The sequence below is a fragment of the Cyclopterus lumpus genome, chromosome 10, assembly GCF_009769545.1.
Source record: "Cyclopterus lumpus isolate fCycLum1 chromosome 10, fCycLum1.pri, whole genome shotgun sequence".
In the NCBI taxonomy this organism is placed as follows: domain Eukaryota; kingdom Metazoa; phylum Chordata; class Actinopteri; order Perciformes; family Cyclopteridae; genus Cyclopterus; species Cyclopterus lumpus.
This window is the reverse complement of record NC_046975.1, coordinates 25,404,504-25,425,433: the sequence shown is the minus strand read 5'-3', so window position 1 is coordinate 25,425,433 and position 20,930 is coordinate 25,404,504. Positions and strand designations below refer to the sequence as shown.

General features: G+C 47.2%; 2 protein-coding genes across 3 annotated transcripts in view; both read left to right on the top strand.

Moving 5' to 3' along the window:
* The window catches only part of maml1 (mastermind-like transcriptional coactivator 1), a 23,349-nt gene extending 18,702 nt beyond the window's left edge, over positions 1-4,647 (top strand). For both annotated transcript variants that reach the window (XM_034543958.1, XM_034543957.1), the window contains one exon: positions 3,387-4,647. In XM_034543958.1, coding sequence (XP_034399849.1) covers positions 3,387-4,399 — 1,013 coding nt within the window. In that variant the 3' untranslated portion in view covers positions 4,400-4,647. The remainder of the gene's footprint in view (positions 1-3,386) is intronic.
* ltc4s (leukotriene C4 synthase) lies at positions 4,520-20,930 on the top strand. The gene is made up of 6 exons (XM_034543980.1): positions 4,520-4,595; positions 16,736-16,846; positions 17,534-17,633; positions 20,398-20,468; positions 20,559-20,640; positions 20,737-20,930. Exons 2-6 carry the CDS (start codon positions 16,786-16,788, stop codon positions 20,876-20,878), a joined length of 456 nt encoding a protein of 151 aa, XP_034399871.1. The 5' UTR covers positions 4,520-4,595; positions 16,736-16,785; the 3' UTR covers positions 20,879-20,930.

Below are 20,930 nucleotides of genomic sequence, written 5' to 3'. Positions count from 1 at the left end.
GAAGTGTCTGTTGTGTATGAAGTGTCTGTTGTGTATGAAGTGTGTCTGTTGTGTATGAAGTGTGTCTGTTGTGTATGAAGTGTGTCTGTTGTGTATGAAGTGTGTCTGTTGTGTATGAAGTGTGTCTGTTGTGTATGAAGTGTGTCTGTCGTGTATGAAGTGTGTCTGTCGTGTATGAAGTGTGTATGAAGTGTGTCTGTTGTGTATGAAGTGTGTCTGTTGTGTATGAAGTGTGTCTGTTGTGTATGAAGTGTGTCTGTTGTGTATGAAGTGTGTCTGTTGTGTATGAAGTGTGTCTGTCGTGTATGAAGTGTGTCTGTCGTGTATGAAGTGTGTCTGTTGTGTATGAAGTGTCTGAAGTGTGTCTGTCGTGTATGAAGTGTGTCTGTCGTGTATGAAGTGTCTGTTGTGTATGAAGTGTGTGTCTGTTGTGTATGAAGTGTGTCTGTTGTGTATGAAGTGTGTCTGTTGTGTATGAAGTGTGTCTGTCGTGTGTGAAGTGTGTCTGTCGTGTGTGAAGTGTGTCTGTTGTGTATGAAGTGTGTCTGTCGTGTATGAAGTGTGTCTGTCGTGTATGAAGTGTGTGTATGTTGTGTATGAAGTGTGTATGTTGTGTATGAAGTGTGTCTGTTGTGTATGAAGTGTGTCTGTTGTGTATGAAGTGTGTCTGAAGTGTGTCTGTCGTGTATGAAGTGTGTCTGTCGTGTATGAAGTGTGTGTCTGTTGTGTATGAAGTGTGTCTGTTGTGTATGAAGTGTGTCTGTTGTGTATGAAGTGTGTCTGTTGTGTATGAAGTGTGTATGAAGTGTGTCTGTCGTGTATGAAGTGTGTCTGTCGTGTATGAAGTGTGTCTGTTGTGTATGAAGTATGTGTCTTGTGTATGAAGTGTCTGTTGTGTATGAAGTGTGTGTCTGTTGTGTATGAAGTGTGTCTGTTGTGTATGAAGTGTGTCTGTTGTGTATGAAGTGTGTCTGTCGTGTATGAAGTGTGTCTTTCGTGTATGAAGTGTGTCTGTCGTGTATGAAGTGTGTATGAAGTGTGTCTGTTGTGTATGAAGTGTGTCTGTCGTGTATGAAGTGTCTGTTGTGTATGAAGTGTGTCTGTTGTGTATGAAGTGTGTCTGTCGTGTGTGAAGTGTGTCTGTCGTGTATGAAGTGTGTCTGTCGTGTATGAAGTGTGTCTGTCGTGTATGAAGTGTGTATGTTGTGTATGAAGTGTGTCTGTTGTGTATGAAGTGTGTCTGTTGTGTATGAAGTGTGTCTGTTGTGTATGAAGTGTGTCTGTCGTGTATGAAGTGTGTCTGTCGTGTATGAAGTGTGTCTGTCGTGTATGAAGTGTGTCTGTTGTGTATGAAGTGTGTCTGTCGTGTATGAAGTGTGTCTGTCGTGTATGAAGTGTCTGTTGTGTATGAAGTGTGTATGAAGTGTGTGTCTGTCGTGTGTGAAGTGTGTCTGTCGTGTGTGTCTGTCGTGTATGAAGTGTGTGTCTGTCGTGTATGAAGTGTGTGTCTGTCGTGTATGAAGTGTGTCTGTCGTGTGTGTCTGTCGTGTATGAAGTGTGTCTGTCGTGTATGAAGTGTGTCTGTTGTGTATGAAGTGTGTGTCTGTCGTGTATGAAGTCTGTCTGTCGTGTATGAAGTGTGTGTCTGTCGTGTGTGAAGTGTGTGTCTGTCGTGTGTGAAGTGTGTGTCTGTCGTGTGTGAAGTGTGTGTCTGTCGTGTGTGAAGTGTGTGTCTGTTGTGTGTGAAGTGTGTCTGTTGTGTATGAAGTGTGTATGAAGTGTGTGTCTGTCGTGTGTGAAGTGTGTGTCTGTCGTGTGTGAAGTGTGTGTCTGTCGTGTGTGAAGTGTGTATGAAGTGTGTCTGTTGTGTATGAAGTGTGTATGAAGTGTGTGTCTGTCGTGTGTGAAGTGTGTGTCTGTCGTGTGTGAAGTGTGTGTCTGTCGTTTGTGAAGTGTGTCTGTCGTGTATGAAGTGTGTCTGTTGTGTATGAAGTGTGTATGAAGTGTGTCTGTCGTGTATGAAGTATGTGTCTGTCGTGTATGAAGTGTGTCTGTCGTCTATGAAGTGTGTCTGTCGTCTATGAAGTGTGTCTGTTGTGTGTGTCGTGTGTGTCTGTCGTGTATGAAGTGTGTCTGTGTCGTGTATGAAGTGTGTCTGTCGTGTATGAAGTGTGTCTGTGTCGTGTATGAAGTGTGTCTGTCGTGTATGAAGTGTGTCTGTGTCGTGTATGAAGTGTGTCTGTGTCGTGTATGAAGTGTGTCTGTCGTGTATGAAGTGTGTCTGTCGTGTATGAAGTGTGTGTCTGGCCTGTATGAAGTGTCTGTTGTGTATGAAGTGTGTGTCTGTCGTGTATGAAGTGTGTCTGTCGTGTATGAAGTGTGTGTCTGTCGTGTGTGAAGTGTGTCTGTCGTGTGTGAAGTGTGTCTTGTGTATGAAGTGTCTGTCGTGTATGAAGTGTGTCTGTTGTGTATGAAGTGTGTATGAAGTGTGTCTGTCGTGTATGAAGTGTGTCTGTCGTGTATGAAGTGTGTCTGTCGTGTATGAAGTGTGTATGTCGTGTATGAAGTGTGTCTGTTGTGTATGAAGTGTGTCTGTCGTGTATGAAGTGTGTCTGTCGTGTATGAAGTGTGTCTTGTGTATGAAGTGTGTCTGTCGTGTATGAAGTATGTGTCTGTCGTGTATGAAGTGTGTCTTGTGTATGAAGTGTGTCTGTCGTCTATGAAGTGTGTCTGTCGTCTATGTGTCTGTCACTCTAGATCTGACATTCCGTCCACTCACATTTTAAACTCTGAAACTCTGAAATCTTCCGAAACCCAAACCAAGATTCCGTCTAAACTGTGCTAGCTATGAAAAAATGTCCAATTGGGCAAATCAGCTCCATCCTTTTGTTAACGTTTTAAACTTCAGATCATTTCTCTACCTTAATGTATGGAGACACAGTGTGGGCACAAAGATTAGCGTTGATTCCGAAACCCCATTCAATTGGACGGGACAATTTGTCGCTGTTTCTTGGCGTTTTGGGGGCTAAGCGCCGGGCCGATCTCTTAGAAACGAAATGGCACACGATTCCCGATCAGGCCGCACGTTTTGATGTATTTTGACGCAACTGCGAGCTACACTTCGGGATCCTAAATAACGAGGATCCTTATGACGTTAAACTTCCTTCTAACAATATATAATATAATAAATAATGCTGGAGGATTATTTACCTTTTAGCACTTTGTGAAAGTGTCTGATCATCTTTGTTTTATCATAAATATCTGAACATGAAGACATTTAGAACTATCATGGAATTATTTTATATACGAAACAAATAATTGGCTTATTCATCATGAATGAAAATAATAAAGTTGCTTCACATAAACAAACTCTTCCTCCTTCACAGCTTCCTCTCAGCCAATGGGTGGCGTCGGCTCCATGGGAGGCCCCGCCCCCGTCTCTCAGCGCATGTTCCCCCAGAACCAAGGCATGATGGGTATGACAGGTGGTGTAGCTCCGCCCTCGACGGGGAGCCAGGGCGACATCGGTCTATCGTCCTGCGGAGGGGGCGGGGCCGGTGTGGACGTGCAGCAGGTGCTCTACAACAATATGAACCTTCACCCGCCTCACCCGCCCCAGCAGGCCGGCCTGCAGCGCCAGCCTCTGGGCGCCATGAGCGCCGCCTACAGGCAGAACCTTCTGGCTCAGCAGCACCTGAAGTCGCAGCCCAACGCCGCCATGTTGAAGCAGCAGCAACAGCAGCTGGTCGCCGCCGCCCGCATGCCGGTCTCCATGCAGAACAGCATGGCGGCCAACATGCCCGGCGGCATGCAGGGCGCCCAGAGCGCCGCCTGGCAGCAGCAGCTGGCCAACCAGCAGCTGGCCAACCAGCCGCCCTCGGGCAACGCGGGCCTGCCCCCCAACGCCTTCAACAACCCGCCCAATGCCTTCCACATGCAGCAGCAGTCTCGCATTCCCAAGATGCCGCCTGGCGCCGCGCCCTTTGGCACCAACCCCGGCGGGCGCCCGATGGGAGGCCTGAACCCCGCGCAGCAGATGATGCAGACGAACATGGCCGCCGCCCAGCAGAGGGCACCACCCAACCCCCAGAGCCTCGGCCCGCCGATGGCCGCCCAGCAGCAGACTCAGCAACAGCAGGCCAATCAGAACCAGGCCGTCCTCCCCGACCTGGCGGCGTTCGGACCGCCCCAGGGCAACGGCCGCCAGGGGCTGCAGTGCAACCAGGGCTACCAGGTGAGCAGGACCGCCAGTCAGCAGCAGCAGCAGGTGTCGTTCGGGTACAACGTGGCGTCGGGGAGCTTCGCCGGGGAGAGCGAGCTGGTCGACTCGCTGCTGAAGGGTCAGAGCACCCAGGAGTGGATGGCCGACCTGGACGAACTACTCGCCGGCCACCACTAGTCCCCCGCGCACCTGTCTGCACCTGGACCCTGCTGAGCCGAGAGGCTGCGCCCGCAGCACGAGGCCCCCGGAGACGTTCTTTTGCAAACGGCCATGTTGGAAAAAAGACCCAGACGGGAGGTCGTCGCGGTCGCATTAGTCGCCCGGCTGATAAAGTCTGAGCTCTAAAGATGTATAAAACACACCTGGCTGGCAGGTAACGTAATGCAAGTTGTCGATATCGGTTTGCTTGTCCTGATATATTTTTATCAGGGTGGAATTTGATCATATATATATATATATATATATATATATATATATGTATATGTGTGTATATATATATATATATATATATATATATATATATATATATATATATATATATATATATGTAAGTAAATATATGTAAATGTATATATATATGTAAATGTAAATATATATATATATATATATATATATATATATATATGTGTATATGTATATATATATATATATATATATATATATATATATATATATATGTGTATGTGTGTATATATTTATTTTCATTCATTCTTGGTTAAAGAACAGTTTAATTCCCACAGTGAGGTTTATAACCAACAACTGACTCACTGGGAGAAGAATCGACCAGTTCAGCCCAACCTGAAGCCCAGCTGTGTTTCAACGGCTCCGGGCTTCATTTAAATCAATGTAACGGTGAATTGCTCTTTGCAGACTTGCACACGTGGTAGAACGGAACCGTTCAGGTCTTCTAAAGTTGATCCACTGAACAGGAAGTTGATCTGTTCGTGTCGTGTTCAGGAGGTCAGAGGTCGTCTGTGAACGCCGTTCCCCCTCTTTGAACTTCATATGTAATTCTATATCATGATATAAATTACTATATTTTTGGTATTTTCATTGGATAAACTGTTTTATTCTGGTTAAAAAACAATTTTATGTAAAAAAAAAAAATTCCAGAAATTAAATTATAAAAAACCCAAATATTGAGCAAAATATCCTAAAACGAGCCCAGAAGGAAACGATTATAATCCAAACTGTGTGTAACCGAGTGGTCGACGGGTTTCTTTGCTCTCGTAGTTTCACGACTTTGTTTTGGTGACTTCAACCGAATGTTTCAGTTCCGTTTCCGCCTCGCGTGTGAATCTGTAAACGAGCTGCAGACGGACGAGCGGAGTCGCATCCAGACTACTGAAACCACTGTACCCCCCACAGCGCCACCTACAGACCCACAGCGCCACCTACAGACCCACAGCGCCACCTACAGACCCACAGCGCCACCTACAGACCCACCTACAGACCCACAGCGCCACCTACAGACCCACAGCGCCACCTACAGACCCACAGCGCCACCTACAGACCCACAGCGCCACCTACAGACCCACCTACAGACCCACAGCGCCACCTACAGACCCACAGCGCCACCTACAGACCCACAGCGCCACCTACAGACCCCCGGCTCCACCTACAGACCCCCAGCGCCACCTACAGACCCACAGCGCCACCTACAGACCCACAGCGCCACCTACAGACCCACAGCGCCACCTACAGACCTCACAGCGCCACCTACAGACCTCACAGCGCCACCTACAGACCCCCAGCTCCACCTACAGACCCCCAGCGCCACCTACAGACCCCCAGCTCCACCTACAGACCCCCAGCGCCACCTACAGACCCACAGCGCCACCTACAGACCTCACAGCGCCACCTACAGACCCCCAGCTCCACCTACAGACCCCCAGCTCCACCTACAGACCCCCAGCGCCACCTACAGACCTCACAGCGCCACCTACAGACCCCCAGCTCCACCTACAGACCCCCAGCTCCACCTACAGACCCCCAGTGTCACCTACAGACCCCCAGTGTCACCTACAGACCCCCAGTGTCACCTACAGACCCCACAGCGCCACCTACAGACCCCACAGCGCCACCTACAGACCCACAGCGCCACCTACAGACCCACAGCGCCACCTACAGACCCACAGCGCCACCTACAGACCCACAGCGCCACCTACAGACCCACCTACAGACCCACAGCGCCACCTACAGACCCACAGCGCCACCTACAGACCCACAGCGCCACCTACAGACTCACCTACAGACCCACAGCGCCACCTACAGACCCACAGCGCCACCTACAGACCCCCGGCTCCACCTACAGACCCCCAGCGCCACCTACAGCGCCACCTACAGACCCCCAGCGCCACCTACAGACCCACAGCGCCACCTACAGACCCACAGCGCCACCTACAGACCCACAGCGCCACCTACAGACCCCCGGCTCCACCTACAGACCCCCAGCGCCACCTACAGACCCACAGCGCCACCTACAGACCCACAGCGCCACCTACAGACCCACAGCGCCACCTACAGACCTCACAGCGCCACCTACAGACCTCACAGCGCCACCTACAGACCCCCAGCTCCACCTACAGACCCCCAGCGCCACCTACAGACCCCCAGCGCCACCTACAGACCCCCAGCGCCACCTACAGACCCACAGCGCCACCTACAGACCTCACAGCGCCACCTACAGACCCCCAGCTCCACCTACAGACCCCCAGCTCCACCTACAGACCCCCAGCGCCACCTACAGACCTCACAGCGCCACCTACAGACCCCCAGCTCCACCTACAGACCCCCAGTGTCACCTACAGACCCCCAGTGTCACCTACAGACCCCCAGTGTCACCTACAGACCCCCAGCGCCACCTACAGACCCCCAGCGCCACCTACAGACCCACAGCGCCACCTACAGACCCCCGGCTCCACCTACAGACCCCCAGCGCCACCTACAGACCCACAGCGCCACCTACAGACCCACAGCGCCACCTACAGACCCACAGCGCCACCTACAGACCTCACAGCGCCACCTACAGACCTCACAGCGCCACCTACAGACCCCCAGCTCCACCTACAGACCCCCAGCGCCACCTACAGACCCCCAGCTCCACCTACAGACCCCCAGCGCCACCTACAGACCCACAGCGCCACCTACAGACCTCACAGCGCCACCTACAGACCCCCAGCTCCACCTACAGACCCCCAGCTCCACCTACAGACCCCCAGCGCCACCTACAGACCTCACAGCGCCACCTACAGACCCCCAGCTCCACCTACAGACCCCCAGCTCCACCTACAGACCCCCAGTGTCACCTACAGACCCCCAGTGTCACCTACAGACCCCCAGTGTCACCTACAGACCCCACAGCGCCACCTACAGACCCCACAGCGCCACCTACAGACCCACAGCGCCACCTACAGACCCACAGCGCCACCTACAGACCCACAGCGCCACCTACAGACCCACAGACCCACCTACAGACCCACCTACAGACCCACAGCGCCACCTACAGACCCACAGCGCCACCTACAGACCCACAGCGCCACCTACAGACTCACCTACAGACCCACAGCGCCACCTACAGACCCACAGCGCCACCTACAGACCCCCGGCTCCACCTACAGACCCCCAGCGCCACCTACAGCGCCACCTACAGACCCCCAGCGCCACCTACAGACCCACAGCGCCACCTACAGACCCACAGCGCCACCTACAGACCCACAGCGCCACCTACAGACCCCCGGCTCCACCTACAGACCCCCAGCGCCACCTACAGACCCACAGCGCCACCTACAGACCCACAGCGCCACCTACAGACCCACAGCGCCACCTACAGACCTCACAGCGCCACCTACAGACCTCACAGCGCCACCTACAGACCCCCAGCTCCACCTACAGACCCCCAGCGCCACCTACAGACCCCCAGCGCCACCTACAGACCCCCAGCGCCACCTACAGACCCACAGCGCCACCTACAGACCTCACAGCGCCACCTACAGACCCCCAGCTCCACCTACAGACCCCCAGCTCCACCTACAGACCCCCAGCGCCACCTACAGACCTCACAGCGCCACCTACAGACCCCCAGCTCCACCTACAGACCCCCAGTGTCACCTACAGACCCCCAGTGTCACCTACAGACCCCCAGTGTCACCTACAGACCCCCAGCGCCACCTACAGACCCCCAGCGCCACCTACAGACCCCCAGCGTCACCTACAGACCCCCAGCGCCACCTACAGACCTCACAGCGCCACCTACAGACCTCACAGCGCCACCTACAGTCCTCACAGCGCCACCTACAGACCCCCAGCGCCACCTACAGACCCCCAGCACCACCTACAGACCCCCAACGTCACCTACAGACCCCCAACGTCACCTACAGACCCCCAGCGCCACCTACAGATTCCCAGCGTCACCTACAGACTCCCAGCGTCACCTACAGACTCCCAGCGTCACCTACAGACTCCCAGCGCCACCTACAGACCCCCAGCGCCACCTACAGATTCCCAGTGTCACCTACAGACCCCCAGTGTCACCTACAGACCCCCAGCGCCACCTACAGACCCCCAGTGTCACCTACAGTCCCACAGCGCCACCTACAGACCCCCAGCGCCACCTACAGAGATGAAGTTTTAAAAATATTAAATGCATATTAAACATTTGTAGAGGGAGCATCCCGGTGTTCCTGCATGTTTTACTACCGTCAACAGACGCGTCAGAACTTTCCTTTTATGTCACAACAAGTCCTAGTTGATATTGGCGGTGGGAGAGCTAGTTGCCGTTAGCCGTGGCTAAATAACGGAGCTAACGGAGATTTGCATAGAGTTGCGTTTACGATGCGTTCAAGCTCTCTGCAGTAAAAAAAACCCAAGTATTGGCCGAAGATAATTTCTACAGTCGTCATGATGTTCTAACGTAATCTTCACTTCAGAAATCCATCGCCTCATGTTTGCCCTTTTTTTTATCTTCCTGTGTATTAATTTACCACGAGATGCTTCTGTGATGGAATGAAAGAAAACAAGATGTGATGACTGAGCCAAATTCAAACAGTACATTCATACTGTATGGAAATGTTATTTAAATATCGACGGCAGGTTTTGTTTATGGAAAGTGCTTCGTGAGCTTATTTATGGATCGGACGAATTTATTCAGATTTCTCGGACAAATCGAACGGAGACATTTCTTCTTGGTGTGCGGCGTCAATGAAAGAAAGAAGTAAAACATGCAGAAACATCAAAGTTCTCCTTTTGAATGACGTCTCAGAGCTCGAGCGACTAAAGCGCCAGAAGGAAGCGCGGCGCCGCTTCAGGCTGTTGTGGTTTGAGATGTAAATGAGCCGCTCCACTTCCTCTTCAGCTTGTGTCCTGTGACCCCACAAGAGCCAGAAGCTGAACAGGTGAAGCAGTAATCTGGTTTCCAGGTGTTGTTCTTGTGCGTCCCCGTAGACTAAATGTTGGTTCATAAACATGTGTTAATAAACATGTTGTTCATCTTGTGGCGCTGAAATGAAGAAAGAAAAGAAACTATTTGTGTTTTTACCAAATATGAACATTATTCCAGAGTGGATCAATGAAGAAAAACATCTGCTTGAAAATCAAATGTTTTTGTTTTTTTCAGCGTCTTCCAGATTTCAAAATGTCTCCCGTGTGTTTCGTGACACGGAGGTAGAGCGGTTCTTTATCTCCGACGGGGCACGGGGACTTTAACGCCGTCGAGCGTTCGATTCCTTCTTTTAGTTTTTACGCTGCTCCGTACGGGGCTTCTATCTACTGTACTGTTTGTTTTTGTTTGTTTGCAGACGCGTTGTGTATTTTATTCGTGACGTTGGTTTCACGCGTTCATCCAAACCGACCTTCAGCTTCCAGCGGCGCTCGGCCTCCCGGGGTTTTCTGGGTTCAACTGTAAATGTCTATAAATATATTTTTTGTATGTATGCCTTTCCTAATGATCTGGAGAAGATAGATGTTATTTTTATATATTGCAGCGTTTTTGTAAGTATTTTATACTTTTGATATGGTTCTCTGTAAAACAAGAGTATTATGTAAATATAGTTCTTTAGAAACAAGCTTGTTGTCAGTCTCTTTCTTTTGCGTTGACTTCAGGGTGAAGTATTATAATAATTATGTATATTTATTGTTTAGGTCGTCGTTATTGATCAGAACACTAATTGTGGTTATCTTCATTGTTTTGCGATGTGACATTCTGTTTAATTTCTTTACATTTTCATTTGCAGCGCTTAAAGTAGAAATACTATAAAAGTAAAAGTACAGAGGTATCAGCAAATATATCAAAAGTAAAATTACTTAACACAGGTCACTCATTACCTGGTTAACTGACTGCAGGTCACTCATTACCTGGTTAACTGAAAGCAGGTCACTCATTACCTGGTTAACTGACAGCAACTGACAGCAGGTCACTCATTACCCGGTTAACTGACAGCAGGTCACTCATTACCTGGTTAACTGACAGCAGATCACTCATTACCTGGTTAACTGACAGCAGATCACTCATTACCTGGTTAACTGACAGCAGGTCACTCATTACCTGGTTAACTGACAGCAACTGACAGCAGGTCACTCATTACCTGGTTAACTGACTGCAGGCCACTCATTACCTGGTTAACTGACAGCAGGTCACTCATTACCTGGTTAACTGACTGCAGGCCACTCATTACCTGGTTAACTGACAGCAGGTCACTCATTACCTGGTTAACTGACAGCAGGTCACTCATTACCTGGTTAACTGACAGCAGGTCAATCATTACCTGGTTAACTGACAGCAGGTCACTCATTACCTGGTTAACTGACAGCATATCACTCATTACCTGGTTAACTGACAGCAGGTCACTCATTACCTGGTTAACTGACAGCAACTGACAGCAGGTCACTCATTACCTGGTTAACTGACTGCAGGTCACTCATTACCTGGTTAACTGACTGCAGGTCACTCATTACCTGGTTAACTGACAGCAGGTCACTCATTACCTGGTTAACTGACAGCAACTGACAGCAGGTCACTCATTACCCGGTTAACTGACAGCAGGTCACTCATTACCTGGTTAACTGACAGCAGATCACTCATTACCTGGTTAACTGACAGCAGGTCACTCATTACCTGGTTAACTGACAGCAACTGACAGCAGGTCACTCATTACCTGGTTAACTGACTGCAGGTCACTCATTACCTGGTTAACTGACAGCAGGTCACTCATTACCTGGTTAACTGACAGCAGGTCACTCATTACCTGGTTAACTGACTGCAGGTCACTCATTACCTGGTTAACTGACAACAGGTCACTCATTACCTGGTTAACTGACAACAGGTCACTCATTACCTGGTTAACTGACTGCAGGTCACTCATTACCTGGTTAACTGACAGCAGGTCACTCATTACCTGGTTAACTGACAGCAGGTCACTCATTACCTGGTTAACTGACAGCAACTGACAGCAGGTCACTCATTACCTGGTTAACTGACAGCAGGTCACTCATTACCTGGTTAACTGACAGCAGATCACTCATTACCTGGTTAACTGACAGCAGGTCACTCATTACCTGGTTAACTGACAGCAACTGACAGCAGGTCACTCATTACCTGGTTAACTGACTGCAGGTCACTCATTACCTGGTTAACGGACTGCAGGTCACTCATTACCTGGTTAACTGACAACAGGTCACTCATTACCTGGTTAACTGACTGCAGGTCACTCATTACCTGGTTAACGGACTGCAGGTCACTCATTACCTGGTTAACTGACAACAGGTCACTCATTACCTGGTTAACTGACTGCAGGTCACTCATTACCTGGTTAACTGACTGCAGGTCACTCATTACCTGGTTAACTGACAGCAGGTCACTCATTACCTGGTTAACTGACAGCAGGTCACTCATTACCTGGTTAACTGACAACAGGTCACTCATTACCTGGTTAACTGACTGCAGGTCACTCATTACCTGGTTAACTGACTGCAGGTCACTCATTACCTGGTTAACTGACAGCAGGTCACTCATTACCTGGTTAAGTGACAACAGGTCACTCATTACCTGGTTAACTGACAGCAGGTCACTCATTACCTGGTTAACTGACAGCAGGTCACTCATTACCTGGTTAACTGACAGCAGGTCACTCATTACCTGGTTAACTGACAGCAACTGACAGCAGGTCACTCATTACCTGGTTAACTGACAGCAAGTCACTCATTACCTGGTTAACTGACAGCAAGTCACTCATTACCTGACAGCAAGTCACTCATTACCTGACAGCAGGTCACTCATTACCTGGTTAACTGACAGCAGGTCACTCATTACCTGGTTAACTGACAGCAGGTCACTCATTACCTGGTTAACTGACAGCAGGTCACTCATTACCTGGTTAACTGACTGCAGGTCACTCATTACCTGGTTAACTGACAGCAGGTCACTCATTACCTGGTTAACTGACAGCAGGTCACTCATTACCTGGTTAACTGACAACAGGTCACTCATTACCTGGTTAACTGACAGCAACTGACAGCAGGTCACTCATTACCTGGTTAACTGACAGCAACTGACAGCAGGTCACTCATTACCTGGTTAACTGACAGCAGGTCACTCATTACCTGGTTAACTGACAGCAACTGACAGCAGGTCACTCATTACCTGGTTAACTGACTGCAGGTCACTCATTACCTGGTTAACTGACAGCAGGTCACTCATTACCTGGTTAACTGACAGCAACTGACAGCAGGTCACTCATTACCTGGTTAACTGACAGCAGGTCACTCATTACCTGGTTAACTGACAGCAACTGACAGCAGGTCACTCATTACCTGGTTAACTGACAGCAGGTCACTCATTACCTGGTTAACTGACAGCAGATCACTCATTACCTGGTTAACTGACAGCAGGTCACTCATTACCTGGTTAACTGACAGCAACTGACAGCAGGTCACTCATTACCTGGTTAACTGACTGCAGGTCACTCATTACCTGGTTAACGGACTGCAGGTCACTCATTACCTGGTTAACTGACAACAGGTCACTCATTACCTGGTTAACTGACTGCAGGTCACTCATTACCTGGTTAACTGACAGCAGGTCACTCATTACCTGGTTAACTGACAGCAGGTCACTCATTACCTGGTTAACTGACAGCAGGTCACTCATTACCTGGTTAACTGACAGCAGGTCACTCATTACCTGGTTAACTGACAGCATATCACTCATTACCTGGTTAACTGACAGCAGGTCACTCATTACCTGGTTAACTGACAGCAACTGACAGCAGGTCACTCATTACCTGGTTAACTGACTGCAGGTCACTCATTACCTGGTTAACTGACTGCAGGTCACTCATTACCTGGTTAACTGACAGCAGGTCACTCATTACCTGGTTAACTGACAGCAACTGACAGCAGGTCACTCATTACCCGGTTAACTGACAGCAGGTCACTCATTACCTGGTTAACTGACAGCAGATCACTCATTACCTGGTTAACTGACAGCAGGTCACTCATTACCTGGTTAACTGACAGCAACTGACAGCAGGTCACTCATTACCTGGTTAACTGACTGCAGGTCACTCATTACCTGGTTAACTGACAGCAGGTCACTCATTACCTGGTTAACTGACTGCAGGTCACTCATTACCTGGTTAACTGACAACAGGTCACTCATTACCTGGTTAACTGACAACAGGTCACTCATTACCTGGTTAACTGACTGCAGGTCACTCATTACCTGGTTAACTGACAGCAGGTCACTCATTACCTGGTTAACTGACAGCAGGTCACTCATTACCTGGTTAACTGACAGCAACTGACAGCAGGTCACTCATTACCTGGTTAACTGACAGCAGGTCACTCATTACCTGGTTAACTGACAGCAGATCACTCATTACCTGGTTAACTGACAGCAGGTCACTCATTACCTGGTTAACTGACAGCAACTGACAGCAGGTCACTCATTACCTGGTTAACTGACTGCAGGTCACTCATTACCTGGTTAACGGACTGCAGGTCACTCATTACCTGGTTAACTGACTGCAGGTCACTCATTACCTGGTTAACGGACTGCAGGTCACTCATTACCTGGTTAACTGACTGCAGGTCACTCATTACCTGGTTAACGGACTGCAGGTCACTCATTACCTGGTTAACTGACTGCAGGTCACTCATTACCTGGTTAACTGACAACAGGTCACTCATTACCTGGTTAACTGACTGCAGGTCACTCATTACCTGGTTAACGGACTGCAGGTCACTCATTACCTGGTTAACTGACAACAGGTCACTCATTACCTGGTTAACTGACTGCAGGTCACTCATTACCTGGTTAACTGACTGCAGGTCACTCATTACCTGGTTAACTGACAGCAGGTCACTCATTACCTGGTTAACTGACAGCAGGTCACTCATTACCTGGTTAACTGACAACAGGTCACTCATTACCTGGTTAACTGACTGCAGGTCACTCATTACCTGGTTAACTGACTGCAGGTCACTCATTACCTGGTTAACTGACAGCAGGTCACTCATTACCTGGTTAAGTGACAACAGGTCACTCATTACCTGGTTAACTGACAGCAGGTCACTCATTACCTGGTTAACTGACAGCAGGTCACTCATTACCTGGTTAACTGACAGCAGGTCACTCATTACCTGGTTAACTGACAGCAGGTCACTCATTACCTGGTTAACTGACAGCAACTGACAGCAGGTCACTCATTACCTGGTTAACTGACAGCAAGTCACTCATTACCTGACAGCAAGTCACTCATTACCTGACAGCAGGTCACTCATTACCTGGTTAACTGACAGCAGGTCACTCATTACCTGGTTAACTGACAGCAGGTCACTCATTACCTGGTTAACTGACTGCAGGTCACTCATTACCTGGTTAACTGACAGCAGGTCACTCATTACCTGGTTAACTGACAGCAGGTCACTCATTACCTGGTTAACTGACAACAGGTCACTCATTACCTGGTTAACTGACAGCAACTGACAGCAGGTCACTCATTACCTGGTTAACTGACAGCAACTGACAGCAGGTCACTCATTACCTGGTTAACTGACAGCAGGTCACTCATTACCTGGTTAACTGACAGCAACTGACAGCAGGTCACTCATTACCTGGTTAACTGACTGCAGGTCACTCATTACCTGGTTAACTGACAGCAGGTCACTCATTACCTGGTTAACTGACAGCAACTGACAGCAGGTCACTCATTACCTGGTTAACTGACAGCAGGTCACTCATTACCTGGTTAACTGACAGCAGGTCACTCATTACCTGGTTAACTGACAGCAACTGACAGCAGGTCACTCATTACCTGGTTAACTGACAGCAGGTCACTCATTACCTGGTTAACTGACAGCAGATCACTCATTACCTGGTTAACTGACAGCAGGTCACTCATTACCTGGTTAACTGACAGCAACTGACAGCAGGTCACTCATTACCTGGTTAACTGACTGCAGGTCACTCATTACCTGGTTAACGGACTGCAGGTCACTCATTACCTGGTTAACTGACAACAGGTCACTCATTACCTGGTTAACTGACTGCAGGTCACTCATTACCTGGTTAACTGACAGCAGGTCACTCATTACCTGGTTAACTGACAGCAGGTCACTCATTACCTGGTTAACTGACAGCAGGTCACTCATTACCTGGTTAACTGACAACAGGTCACTCATTACCTGGTTAACTGACTGCAGGTCACTCATTACCTGGTTAACTGACTGCAGGTCACTCATTACCTGGTTAACTGACAGCAGGTCACTCATTACCTGGTTAACTGACTGCAGGTCACTCATTACCTGGTTAACTGACTGCAGGTCATTCATTACCTGGTTAACTGACAGCAGGTCACTCATTACCTGGTTAACTGACAGCAGGTCACTCATTACCTGGTTAACTGACAGCAAGTCACTCATTACCTGACAGCAAGTTACTCATTACCTGACAGCAGGTCACTCATTACCTGGTTAACTGACAGCAGGTCACTCATTACCTGGTTAACTGACAGCAGGTCACTCATTACCTGGTTAACTGACAGCAAGTCACTCATTACCTGGTTAACTGACAGCAAGTCACTCATTACCTGACAGCAGGTCACTCATTACCTGGTTAACTGACAGCAGGTCACTCATTACCTGGTTAACTGACTGCAGGTCACTCATTACCTGGTTAACTGACAGCAGGTCACTCATTACCTGGTTAACTGACAGCAGGTCACTCATTACCTGGTTAACTGACTGCAGGTCACTCATTACCTGGTTAACTGACAGCAGGTCACTCATTACCTGGTTAACTGACAGCAGGTCACTCATTACCTGGTTAACTGACAGCAGGTCACTCATTACCTGGTTAACTGACTGCAGGTCACTCATTACCTGGTTAACTGACAGCAGGTCACTCATTACCTGGTTAACTGACAGCAGGTCACTCATTACCTGGTTAACTGACTGCAGGTCACTCATTACCTGGTTACCTGTGGAAACTGACAGCCAGTCTTTGCCCCGCCCCCTCAGGTGTGCTCTGTCCGTCACCTGTCCGTCCGTGTTGTTGTCAGACTGCAGAGATGTCGGAGGAGGCCGTGGTCGTCCTCGCCGCTGTGACCGTGCTGGGCGTCCTGCAGCAAGGTAAGAGGGCATGCTGGGAAATATGAGTAGGAACATGACGGGAGCTGGTTGTCCTCACTGTGTTGGATCAAATGTCCATATTACTTAAGTTATTAGTTATATATTTTGTTCCTCTTGATTGACACTTCATTGTACTCGTCTTCATGTTGTTAGCCGGCCTTCACCTTTTCTCTGCTTTCATTTTGTATTATTAGTATTTTGCATTTACTACAAACAAAAGCTGAACTTTGATCTTTGCAGACGGCTGCTGTATGAATGAGTTTCATGTGTTTGTTTTATAGTTCAGCAACAATTAATACAGAAAAGCATCAAATATATCTATCTATCTATCTATCTATCTATATCTATATCTATATATAGATATATTATTTTAATATTTATGTATACACTTGTGATTTTGTATGTATTATGTTTTGTACTACCTAGATCTTGATTCTGAAATACAAGTTTGATTATGATTATATATTTAGATTTCTATATATATATATATATTAATTTTTTTAATGATATATTTTTATATATTTCTATATATTTCTCTCTATATATCTTAGTTTTATTTTTTATTTGTATTATGGATTTCTATATATATCTGTATATTTCTATATATATATTTACATGTTTATATATAAACAAATATCTATATATATATATATCTTATATTGCGTGTGTGTGTGTGTGTATGCAAAGCATATTTCTCCCTGCAGGTGATCTACGCCAGGAGGAAGTATTCGGTGTCTCCGCCCGCCACCGCCGGACCACCGGAGTTTGAGAGGATCTTCAGAGCTCAGTCAGTCGTCATCAAGACTTATTGTTCAGTTCAGAGAACATAAAGAACATGTAGAACACAAAGAACATGTAGAACATACAGAACATGTAGAACATACAGAACATGTAGAACATAAAGAACATGTAGAACATAAAGAACATGTAGAACATAAAGAACATGTAGAACATACAGAACATGTAGAACATAAAGAACATGTAGAACATAAAGAACATGTAGAACACAAAGAACATGTAGAACATACAGAACATGTAGAACACAAAGAACATGTAGAACATACAGAACATGTAGAACATAAAGAACATGTAGAACATACAGAACATGTAGAACATAAAGAACATGTAGAACATAAAGAACATGTAGAACACAAAGAACATGTAGAACACAAAGAACATGTAGAACATACAGAACATGTAGAACATAAAGAACATGTAGAACATACAGAACATGTAGAACATACAGAACATGTAGAACATAAAGAACATGTAGAACATACAGAACATGTAGAACATAAAGAACATGTAGAACATAAAGAACTTGTAGAACATAAAGAACATGTAGAACATACAGAACATGTAGAACATAAAGAACATGTAGAACATACAGAACATGTAGAACACAAAGAACATGTAGAACATACAGAACATGTAGAACATAAAGAACATGTAGAACATAAAGAACATGTAGAACATAAAGAACATGTAGAACACAAAGAACATAAAGAACATGTAGAACACAAAGAACATGTAGAACACAAAGAACATGTAGAACACAAAGAACATGTAGAACACAAAGAACATGTAGAACATACAGAACATGTAGAACACAAAGAACATGTAGAACACAAAGAACATGTAGAACACAAAGAACATGTAGAACATACAGAACATGTAGAACATAAAGAACATGTAGAACACAAAGAACATGTAGAACACAAAGAACATAAAGAACATGTAGAACACAAAGAACATGTAGAACACAAAGAACATGTAGAACATACAGAACATGTAGAACATACAGAACATGTAGAACATAAAGAACATGTAGAACATACAGAACATGTAGAACATAAAGAACATGTAGAACATACAGAACATGTAGAACACAAAGAACATGTAGAACACAAAGAACATGTAGAACACAAAGAACATGTAGAACATACAGTACATGTAGAACATAAAGAACATGTAGAACATAAAGAACATGTAGAACACAAAGAACATGTAGAACATAAAGAACATGTAGAACACAAAGAACATGTAGAACACAAAGAACATGTAGAACACACAGAACATGTAGAACATACAGAACATGTAGAACATAAAGAACATGTAGAACACAAAGAACATGTAGAACATACAGAACATGTAGAACATAAAGAACATGTAGAACATAAAGAACATGTAGAACACAAAGAACATGTAGAACACAAAGAACATGTAGAACATACAGAACATGTAGAACATACAGAACATGTAGAACATGGAAATGGTAGAATGTATTGATTGACATTAGACGTAGTCATGGTGACGGCACCTTTCAGGACGGCCATTTTGAAGCCTTGAGTATGGCATGTTGTCCGTCACCATCTTGGTTTTTGCAACTATTGAACAGGAAGTGACCGTATCTGTGACATATAGAGAAGTAGAGTCACTTCCTATAGACTTCTATACAACCAGAGGAGTCGCCCCCTGGTGGTCAGGAGAGAGAATGCAGCTTTAAAACATGAAGCATAGACTTCTATACAACCAGAGGAGTCGCCCCCTGGTGGTCAGGAGAGAGAATGCAGCTTTAACACATGAAGCATAGACTTCTATACAACCAGAGGAGTCTCCCCCTGGTGGTCAGGAGAGAGAATGCAGCTTTAACACATGAAGCATAGACTTCTATACAACCAGAGGAGTCGCCCCCTGGTGGTCAGGAGAGAGAATGCAGCTTTAAAACATGAAGCATAGACTTCTATACAACCAGAGGAGTCGCCCCCTGGTGGTCAGGAGAGAGAATGCAGCTTTAACACATGAAGCATAGACTTCTATACAACCAGAGGAGTCTCCCCCTGGTGGTCAGGAGAGAGAATGCAGCTTTAACACATGAAGCATAGACTTCTATACAACCAGAGGAGTCGCCCCCTGGTGGTCAGGAGAGAGAATGCAGCTTTAACACATGAAGCATAGACTTCTATACAACCAGAGGAGTCGCCCCCTGGTGGTCAGGAGAGAGAATGCAGCTTTAACACATGAAGCATAGACTTCTATACAACCAGAGGAGTCGCCCCCTGGGGGTCAGCAGAGAGAATGCAGCTTTAACACATGAAGCATAGACTTCTATACAACCAGAGGAGTCGCCCCCTGGTGGTCAGGAGAGAGAATGCAGCTTTAACACATGAAGCATAGACTTCTATACAACCAGAGGAGTCGCCCCCTGGTGGTCAGGAGAGAGAATGCAGCTTTAACACATGAAGCATAGACTTCTATACAACCAGAGGAGTCGCCCCCTGGGGGTCAGCAGAGAGAATGCAGCTTTAACACATGAAGCATAGACTTCTATACAACCAGAGGAGTCGCCCCCTGGTGGTCAGGAGAGAGAATGCAGCTTTAACACATGAAGCATAGACTTCTATACAACCAGAGGAGTCGCCCCCTGGTGGTCAGGAGAGAGAATGCAGCTTTAACACATGAAGCATAGACTTCTATACAACCAGAGGAGTCGCCCCCTGGTGGTCAGGAGAGAGAATGCAGCTTTAAAACCAGAGGTTTTCTTCACTCAGGGCCAACTGTTCGGAGTATTTCCCGATCTTTATTGCTGTCCTGTGGATGTCCGGAGTCTTCTTCAGTCAAGGTGAGCCGACACAAAACAACAACAACAACAACAGCAACAACAACAACAACAGCAACAAGGTCTCAGTTTGAACTTCATGTTGTGTTTCAGGCTTGTCTTCGCTCTGCGGGTTGCTGTATTTATACGGACGTCTGCGCTACTTTCATGGATACTCTGAGGCGGCACAGCGACGGTAGTTTATTTAAAATCATCTCAACACTTTATGATAACTAGTTATGAAACGGTGAATCACACTTTTCATTGATTGATTGATGGTCTCCCTCTGCAGGCTGGCTCCGCTGTATTTCAGCGCTCAGGTTCTGTGGGTACTGATCGGGTTCTCGGTTCTCGGCGTGTTCCTCTCGTTCTGCAGAGTTTACCTGGAGGTGGACCTGCTGCTCGAGCTCGGCTCTGCCCTCGACCTGGTCTGAAGGGGTCAAAGGTCATGGGACTCAAAGTGGGACTTACTCTTTCCTTTCTTTC

Bases quoted from the DNA above. Each gene is read 5' to 3' on its own strand.
- ltc4s (XM_034543980.1), top strand. From the start codon at position 16,786: ATGTCGGAGGAGGCCGTGGTCGTCCTCGCCGCTGTGACCGTGCTGGGC. The intron at 17,634-20,397 runs GTCAGTCGTCAT...TTCTTCACTCAG, and splicing joins GAGAGGATCTTCAGAGCTCA to GGCCAACTGTTCGGAGTATT. The intron at 20,641-20,736 runs GTAGTTTATTTA...CTCCCTCTGCAG, and splicing joins TCTGAGGCGGCACAGCGACG to GCTGGCTCCGCTGTATTTCA.